General features: G+C 42.8%; 1 protein-coding gene across 3 annotated transcripts in view; it reads left to right on the top strand.

The window, feature by feature from the left end:
* Positions 1–9,644, top strand: part of plbd2 (phospholipase B domain containing 2) — a 12,156-nt gene extending 2,512 nt beyond the window's left edge. Inside the window, exons 4-13 of one of the 3 annotated variants that reach the window (XR_012384840.1) lie at positions 450–550; positions 2,626–2,840; positions 3,837–3,931; positions 5,087–5,247; positions 5,366–5,461; positions 5,821–5,892; positions 6,846–6,998; positions 7,895–8,057; positions 8,621–8,921; positions 9,500–9,633. Coding sequence is in view for 2 of the 3 variants with exons in the window: in NM_001082991.1 (NP_001076460.1) it covers positions 450–550; positions 2,626–2,840; positions 3,837–3,931; positions 5,087–5,247; positions 5,366–5,461; positions 5,821–5,892; positions 6,846–6,998; positions 7,895–8,057; positions 8,621–8,791 (1,227 nt within the window). In the remaining variant the exon portion in view is untranslated. 3 annotated transcript variants of the gene reach the window in all.
* Positions 9,645–10,032: the final 388 nt, after the last annotated feature.

The following is a 10,032-nucleotide window of genomic DNA, read 5'->3' as shown; positions in this document are numbered from 1 at the left end:
TATTCTGACCTCAACTGTACATTTCTTCTTTCTGGCTGTTTTATTTAATGACGAAATGATCAATAAACTATAAAACACAGCTAGTCGGAATCCTTGTATCTGATTGGCTGGAAGGTGTGTATTAATATAATGTACTGTAGTTCCAGTCCGTTTGGATCGCAGTTTAGACTAATGCACTTCCCTCAAACATTAGTGGTAACCACAGCACCTCGGTGAGCGCTGCCGGAGCCAGATCTGCGTGATCTCCAGGATCTACAATGTTTAGTCATTAAGATTATTAGCATGAAGGATTTGGTGGTCTGTGGTCATGAGAGGTTACCTGCTCAGATGCGGGGTTACATGAGCAGTTGTTGGAACTGAAGGCAGAGGTTATCCGCTTGCGTATCCTGTAAACATATCCGGGTTTGTCTCATATGCTGTGTGTTCTGTGTGTTTGTGTTGTGTCTCAGGTGCGTTTGTCTTTGCTGCAGCTGAAAGGATTGGAGGACGGCTACAACGGGAGGATTGATTTCCCCTCCGGAAGCTTCTCCATCAATCCCTTTGGCTTCCTGTGAGTGCAGACGTGCTTCTGTCATCATCACTGCTGCAAGATCTGTGTGTGGCTGTTAATACACTGCAGAACATGCTGATCTCACGTAGAGCTTGTCTTGTTTCTAGTGCAAATATTTTAAGATTCTTAAAGGAAGACAAGCACAGCATGTTGTAAATGTGCAGTGTAGCTGTGTGTCCATCTGCAGATCATCAGTAATATCACATTAATCATCAGTGAGGAGATCAGCGTCTCCATCAGTGCTGCACAGTAGAGCATCTCCTCCTCAGCTCCTGCTGCTCCTGCACTGAGAGGAGTGGAGTCTGCTGCTGCACTATGGGGATTCTCCACGGTGCTGTTTGTTCTCCTCTAATGGCTGGTTTCCACTGACTGGTACAGTACTGCAGGGTTCGGGTTGGTACGGGTCACCTTTATCAGGCTTGCGTTTCCACTAGCAAGGGTCCCCTTTTGGTGAGAGTGTATGACAGAAAGTTTCAGTCGCATCATTCTCACTCGAGGAAATGTCTACAGTAAAGCTGTACGGGTCGCTCACATATCATAGGAAAAGCTCTGAACAGACGCTTTACACACATAAACACTTCTGTATAAATGTTTATTACTGACTTTTCTCTGAACAGGAGTTGAATATAACTGCAGATCAATGACAGTGTGAAATATTCTATTGTAACGTCTGTAATTATATTAAATAAATGAACATATATGAACACACACAGCCCCTCACAGTCCTCGATATGTTACCAACTACAGAAAAACTACACACAGCAGACCTTTCATGCTTAATTTGCTTCAAAACAACTCAAAGTATAGCCTATAGTCAGAGCAAACCGCTCATCTGTGTGTGTAATCTTCAGCAGCACGTGTCATGTAGCCTCAGTTAGAGTCACTGCATCATTCCCAGTTCATATTAGTCCAAAAGGTGATGCTAATAATGAAAACAAGGCAGTTTGTTCACGTTTGCTGAAGAAATAACGTGCTCCTTTTTCCCGCGCTCCACTCACGCGTTCGTCCTTTTCTGAATGTGTCACTCTCGGGTTTGTCAGCTTCTCACAGGATCGGGTTTATAAAGCTTGTCAATAATCAAGCGCATGTTATCATCATCAGCTCAAGAAGTTTGCTATTTATACAGATATAGGCGAGCGCGAGCAAGAAAGCCAAACCGCTCGCTCCTCAGACTGACTCGTAAAAAACTACGAGGCACAGGGTAGATTCTGCTCTACTCCATGCTTTGTGGCCGTTCATCAAGGTTTGTTTGAGCCCGGATTGTAATCTCTCACTGTGTGTTTCAAACATGGCGGGTGCTTTGTTTACATTCTGGCTTGTTGTGCAAGCGAATGACGTATCTCTGTTAACCAATAGCGTTCAGCTGCGCGTCTAGCTCCGCCTTTTGGTACACTTTCTTTTGTTTGGGAGCCTTTCGACAGGGTGCCTGAAAAGTGGTACGGTGTGGTTCAGTACGCCTTTTGACAGTGGAAACGGCCATAAAAGCGTACCAAACCAAACCGTACCGTACCACTCAGTGAAAACGGGCCATAATAAATGAGCCTCGGAAAACCAAGACCAAACACAGAGAATGCGGTGGATTCTGGAGGAGTGAGACGGCAGTGCAGACAGATGCTCAAGACAGTTCTTGTGATGACGGACTGACAGAGGACTGAGATCTTTTACAATCAGCACAACAACATCTCACATCTGACACGATGGAGAGCTGAAATCTAACATTAATCACACACACACACACACACACACACACACACACACACACACACACACACACACACACACACACACATTTAAATCTGTCAAATCATCTGGCAAAAACTAAAGCACATCACACACACACACACACACACACACACACACACACACACGCACACACACACACTGATGAAGCGCAGGCTTTACTCACTAAAGCTGTTTCTTCGTGTTCTTCCTGCTCAGTCTTGTCTTGGATGGGCATTTTCTAAACATGTGCACGTCTTGGCGTCTCCATTATGCATTTATTAATGTGATATTGCAAAATGCGCATATAAATCTCCGTGTGTGCGCGTTCTGACTGTGTCTCCTCTGCGGTTCAGCCTCTTCCAGATGGGTGGAGATCTGGAGGATCTGGAGGCGGCGCTGAATAAATCCAGCCAGTCTCGGAGCGTGGGTTCAGGCTCCTGCTCCGCTCTGATCAAGCTGCTTCCGGGCCACAAGGACCTGCTGGTGTCTCACGATACCTGGAACAACTACCAGTCCATGCTGAGGATCATGAAGAGATACAGCTTGAGCTACCGCACGTCTCCCACAGGTATACACGCCTGCAGAGCATCTCAGGTTGAGTAGAAACTGGATTATTCTAATAATCAGATGGTATTCGGGTCTGCCGTTACACATGAAGAGCACAGCCAGTGGAGATGATGAAGAGTTTACAGATCTCAGCTGAGTTACCAACACTGAATGAGCACTGTTCACAGAGGAGCCATCAGAGGTTTGACCCACTGAAGTGTTCATAATGCAGTAAACCCTTCAGATGTTGAGCAGGTGTCTGAATCCTTCATGTGGAGATCCACACATCTGTTATTGAGTCATTCACTCCAGCTCAGTCTAATACAATATCATTCACTTAAATTACTTCATCAGGGCGGCACGGTGGCTCAGTGGTTAGCACTGTGGCCTCACAGTAAGAAGCTCTCTGGTTTGAGTCTCGGCTGGGTCAGTTAGTGTTTCTGTGTGGAGTTTGCATGTTCTCCCCGTGTTGGTGTGGGTTTCCTCCAGGTGCTCCGGTTTCCCCCACAGTCCAAACACATGCGCTATAGGGGAACTGATCAACTACACTGGCCGTAGTGTATGAGTGTGTGTGTGTGTGTGTGTGTGTGTGTGTGTGTGTGAATGAGCTGGAGGCACATCAGCTGTGAAAAACATATGCTGGAATAGTTGGCGGTTCATTCCCCTGTGGCCACTCCTGATGAATAAAGGGACTAAGCTGAAGAAAAATGACTGATGAATTATTATAAAGCTTCAGCAAACACACGTCCAGGCCTCTAGTAGATTACATAATGAACCCATCATCACTGTAAGCTGCTGTTGTCCAGAATCAGTCATCTGATCTCTATAGTGCATTCCTCACTAGAACTGAGCCCAGTTGAGCAGGATCTGAACGGTTCTGACTGATGTTGAAGTCTGCAGTTCTGGAAATCCTATATGAGCATGATTATCAGTGTGTGCAGAACAGCGCCGATGGTCCTGCTGCTGTTCTCCGTCCTCTTCACTGATCTGATCTGATCTGCCTCTTGTGCTTCTGCAGAACAGGACGTGATTCCTGGAGCAACGCAGGTGTTTTCCTCTTATCCGGGCAGCATCTTCTCAGGAGACGACTTTTACCTGATCAGCAGTGGTTTGGTAAGGAGACGCCGGTTCAAGCTTTATTTATCCTCAGGGTTTATTCCAGACATTGAAAGTCAGAGAATTGTAATATGTATGGTTTGTTTGAAGAGTAGAATATCAGGATTAAAATAATATAAACATAATTTATATATATATATATAGACATATACACAGTTGTTCACAGTATTTCCTCTAATATCTGTTCTTCTGGAGAAAGTCTTATTAGTTTTATTTGGGCTAGAATAAAAGCAGTTTTTAATAGTGTTAAAGTCATGTTTAGGTCAATATTATTCACCCCTTCAGCAATATTAGTGTTGGATAGTCTCCAGAACAAACCACTGTTATACAATGACTTGCCTAATTACCCTAACTTTACCCTAATTACCCTAGTGAAGCCTTTACATGTCACTGTAAGCTGAACACTAGTGTCTTGAAGAATATCTAGTCTAATATTATGTGCTGTCATCATGGAGAAGAGGAAACACATCATGTGCTGAAATCTGCTCTGTTAAACAGAAATTGGGGGATAAAATCAACAAGAGGGGCGAATAATTTTGACTTCAACTGTATTATTATTATTATTAGTAGTAGTAGTAGTTGTAGTAGTTGTAGTAGTATTAATTTATTTAACAAAATAGTACTTTTCCCCCATTGTTTCACACCTATTGTTAAGGTTGGGCTGTTTTTCATGGTTAGGCTCCATTTTACTTCTTTCACGCTCCTCAGCTGGCCTGTTAACATCTTAATTAAGCCAAAAATGTAGGAATAACATCAGTGTAAGAGCTTTGTCTCCAAAATAACCCCTTTAAACTGGTTGATAAAAAAAAAAGCAGAAAAGATGAAAAAGCAGAGGACAGAAGAGCTAAATATAATGAGCTCAGATCGAGCTCTCAGACATGGAGTGATTCAGCTGAGATGCATTAGCTGTTGTTGTTCTCCTATTGGCGATTAACATCACGCAACATTACATTCAAGCTGAAACCATTTTTAATTTGTTGTAACATGCATTATATTATTCATATATAATCCCACCATCAGCCAGTTTAGCGTTCTTTAGATGTCATGGAAATGTGGAGTTTAGTCAGTGAGTGTGCTATTGGGCTTAAAGCAGGAGTCCTGCATCTGAACCTGTTTGGGTTGTATTGTTGTACTATTGAATGAATGTTTCAGGTTACTCTGGAGACGACGATCGGCAACAGTAACGCGGCGCTGTGGAAGTTTGTGCAGCCGCGCGGCTCCGTGATGGAGTGGCTGAGGAACATCGTGGCCAACCGGCTGGCAGGAGACGGACAGAGCTGGGCCCAGATATTCAGCAGATACAACAGCGGAACGTAAAGGACTGTTCATGACGCACACACACACACACACACACACACACACACACACACACACACACACACACACACACACACACACACACACACTTACACTGCTGTTTCTCTCCTCCAGCTACAATAATCAGTGGATGGTCGTGGACTATAAGAACTTCGTCCCGGGACAGGCCGTCGCAAAGCAAGGGCTTTTCACAGTTCTGGAGCAGATCCCGTGAGTGAGCTTTACTTTCCACAGATCTGTGATCAGCCTCAGTACATGATTGTTTGCATGAATAAACTGATTCTAGCTTTGTTTGGTGTTTGTGTTGTACTGCAGCTCCAGACATGGCATTAGTGGACTGAACACTGCATAACAGGCTTTTCTTGCTTAGTTTCTGTCCTGTTTCTAGTCCAGATATCTAAAAACTCTCAAATCAGTCCGCATTTTCCAGACGAGCACAACATATAGTGCTGTTTTCAGCAATAATGAGTCAAAATGAAGAGAGTTTCTCCTGAAAACAAGCACTGCAAAGCAAAACAAGCGCTGACGATTGATGTGCAGTTGTCCTGTCTTCTGTCTGTTTTCTCCAGGGGAATGATCAAAACCGCAGATAAAACTGCAGAGCTGTTTCAGACGGGCTACTGGGCCAGCTATAACATCCCGTGAGTATTAACATCATCAAGTCAACGCTGTGGGTGTCTGTGCTGGACAGATAACACACCGTCTGTTCTCCTCATAATCATCATATATACTTTCACCGCTGTGTTATTGAAGTTTCTGTCTCGTATCGAGTCCAAATACCAACAAACTATTAAATCGAGAAGCATTTTCTAGACAATAAGTGGTTTATTTATTTGTTTTATTTTATTTTATTTTATTATATTATTTATTTATTTATTTTGTTTATTTATTTCATTTTTATTTTATTTATTTGTTTATTTTTAAATTTATTCATTTATTTTATTTATTCATTTATTCATTCATTTATTTTATTTATTTATTTATTTTTTAATAATATTTTTTTCAGATTCTTCACTGTTTCATGAACAAGCAAATACAGCGTCGGAAACAGAACAACAAAAAACACTGCAAGAGGAATAAATACACACACTCACACACACATACTTAATTCGGAACATGTAGTGGTTACTCTATTTTAAGGTGATGTAGATACAGTGCAATATTAATCGAGTACTGAGTAATATTAATAAATACATGTGTTTACTCTATGGTTGGGGTTAGAATGTGGGTTAGGGTTAGTTGCATGTAATTCAATGTAATAACTATAGCAGTAGAACACGTCACCGTCAATTTACAGGAGACCAAGGACAGAGGAGCCGTGATCTGGATCACCAGCCTCATCACTGATCACATTTAAACATCTTGTAAATGTTTTATCAGTGTTTTTGTACAATGCAGGATTATTAATTGTAAATTATATATTGAATACTTTTGCATTGTAGCCGCTGCTGCTGATATGACCACATAATATTTAATAAATCAATAAGATTCCTCTGGTGTACAGCAGCGCAGTGGTTATAGCGGGTCTGGTATAAGTGCTGTAGCGGGTCAGGGTTAGTGTAAGTGTAATATGTGCTGTTGTTTGCTGCTGTAGGTACTTCGAGGAGGTGTTCAATGCCAGCGGAGGTCAGGAGCTGGTCCAGAAGTACGGATCCTGGTTCTCCTTCAGCCAGAACCCAAGAGCTCAGATCTTCCGCAGGAACCAGACGCAGGTGACCGACCTCCAGTCCATGGAGCGTCTGATGAGGTACGAGCTGGTCCAGAGTTCTGCGTGTCTCTGATCAGTGTCTGCTGTGCTGCTTCAGACCGGGGATGCACATACACCATCTGAGCATCGATATCACAATGTGTGTATCCACAAGAGTCACGTCACAGGACTAGATCATTTACTGAAGATTAAAAGAGAAAGATTTCAATAATTATATTAGGATGACCATGTGATTTCATGCTAGACTGCTCAGTTTCTGCACCTGAATCCTGTAAGAAAACCATAAAGCACTAATTGTTAAAATGTTAGTTAATTGTTAATTGTTAAAAGTTAATTGGACTTTTATCATGGCTCTGTCCTATTTTCATATACTTATATTGTATTATAATTCATGCACATGCCCTGCACAGAAAAGGACTGGATATAAATGGATGAAATCTTTCCAAATAGAAATGTTCGTCATCTGGTGAAATTATGTTCACTTCACCGTCTAGAATTATATTAGCAGAACAGAATAATAACAGCACAACACACTGTCATACAGCAGTACTCCAGTGCTTGTAATTAGAATTAAATACTAATATTATTAATAAAAGTTTCTTTTAGTCTGGATCACATTATTTCCAGATCAGCAGTGGATTCATTGATCATCCTCATTCTCACTCATTTATGTTGGTTTGAAGTGTTTTCGTCAGAGAGAGTGCGAAGTGGATCACACACAGATGCTAACACTGCTGTTGTTATCTGGGAATAACACACCCTGCAGTGTCACGACTGACCAATCAGAGTGCAGTATTCCAGACAGCTGTGTAGTAAGATATGATCTGTAACTAATACTCCAGCTCTGTGTGTGTGTGTGTGTGTGTGTGTGTGTTTGTGTGTCTGTGTGTGTGTGTTTGTGTGTCTGTGTGTGTGTGTGTGTTTGTGTCCTTCAGGTATAATAACTATCTAGAGGACCCTCTGTCCCGCTGTGAGGAGTGTGACCCGCACCAGAACGCTGAGAACTCCATCTCTGCCCGCTCAGACCTGAACCCTGCTAACGGCTCGTACCCCTTCGGTGCGCTGCAGCAGCGTCCACACGGAGGAACCGACATGAAGGTGCTTATTCCAGCTCTTCTGCTGCACTACAGCGTGCTGACCTCAGCAATGCATTCCTGAGTGTGTGTGTGTGTGTGATGTGTGTGTGTGTGTGTGATGATGTGTGCGTGTGTGTGTGTGTGTGTGTGTGTGTGTGATGATGTGTGTGATGATGATGTGTGTGTGATGTGTGTGTGTGTGTGTGTGTGTGATGATGTGTGTGTGTGTGTGATGATGTGTGTGTGTGTGTGTGTGTGATGATGTGTGTGATGATGATGTGTGTGTGATGTGTGTGTGTGTGTGTGTGTGATGTGTGTGTGTGTGTGTGTGATGATGTGTGTGTGTGTGTGTGATGATGTGTGTGTGATGTGTGTGTGTGTGTGTGTGATGATGTGTGTGTGTGTGTGTGTGTGTGTGTGTGTGTGATGATGTGTGTGATGATGATGTGTGTGATGATGATGTGTGTGTGATGATGTGTGTGTGATGATGATGTGTGTGTGCGTGTGTGTGTGTGTGTGTGTGTGTGTGTGCGTGCGTGTGTGTGTGCGTGCGTGCGCTGACGGTGGTGTTGTCCTCCTCCTCAGATGACCAGCTCCAGCATGTTCCGGCAGTGGGAGCTGCTGGCCGCCAGCGGGCCGTCCTGCGAGCAGACACCGGTGTTCCAGTGGAGCCGCTCGCCCTACAGCTCACTCATGCACATGGGACAGCCGGACCGCTGGGACTTCCCCACCGTACACGTGCGCTGGGCCACATGAGGACCAGGACCAGCCCATGATCAATACCTGCACTGCAGTCTCAGGAATCAGCCCAGATCAATGATCAATATACTCTGAGTCACACTAGATGTGCAGCGGTGTTCAGAAGACTGTCATCACACCTTGACATGTGCATGAGACTTTATTCATGCTTATAACAGCTGTCAGTAAGTGTCATTGGCTCAGTTTTGTCATTGTAAATGCACAGATGATGATGTCATAACAAAACAAAAACAGCACAACCTGTATGTTGTTGTCATGATAACGTGATGTCACCAAAACAACATGTCATAAACCTGTCATAAACATGATGGTCATGAAGCATTATAACTGTGTCATGAATATTCATTACTCTGTCAAATCATTGGATAAGAGCTTCATTAATAATTAATGACAGTTAAATGACAAGTTGTTCCACAGTAGATGAGGACAAGAAAATATTAATGACGCTGATATGAAACTCATGACGCATTTATAATGACTTCATGACAATCATGTTTATGACAGGTTTATGACAAGTTCTGTTGTCTTGGTAATTTCAGGTTGTCATGACAAAGACAAAACATTAGTTGTTGATGTATTAGTTGATGTGAAGTTATAACAAACTATGTCATCTGTGCATTTAAAATGACACAAGAAGCGAATGACACCTAATAAGAGTTGTTATAAGCATGCATAAAGTCTTATGAACATGTCATGATTATAAAGGTTTTAAGACAGTCTTATGAACACCTCTCAGAGTAAAGTGTGACCTATGAAACTAATGTTGTGATTAAGAGAATGATTTTATACCGCTGTAATATTTTTGTTCTGAAATGTTGAATAGATCTGCTTGTGATTGATCCGTGTCCTCGTGTTGTCTTTTTAATGTGTAAGTGCTGCAGTCAGAGATGAAGAACATGCAGGAGGTTATGACAGAATAATGCACCATTCACACGGGGCTTCAGCATCCACGCTTGACAGAGGCCGTGTCTGAACTTGGGGCTGAAGCGATCCTCATAGCAGCGTCAGCCAATTAAATTTGTCTTCAATTGGCTATTAAAAGCTGATGTATTTGCATACAGCCATCTGATTGGCTGACGCTTCCGTCGGAGCTTGAAAAGTTTAGAACAGGGGTGTCCAAACTCTGCCCTGGAGAGCCGGTGTCCTGCATAGTTTAAATCCAACCTGCTTCAATACACCTACCAGGAAGATTCTAGTATATCTAGTAAGGGCTTAATTAGCTGCTTCAGGTGTGTTTA

Source organism: Danio rerio, chromosome 9 (assembly GCF_049306965.1).
Source record: "Danio rerio strain Tuebingen ecotype United States chromosome 9, GRCz12tu, whole genome shotgun sequence".
NCBI lineage: Eukaryota > Metazoa > Chordata > Actinopteri > Cypriniformes > Danionidae > Danio > Danio rerio.
This window is presented reverse-complemented; position numbering and strand designations above follow the sequence as displayed.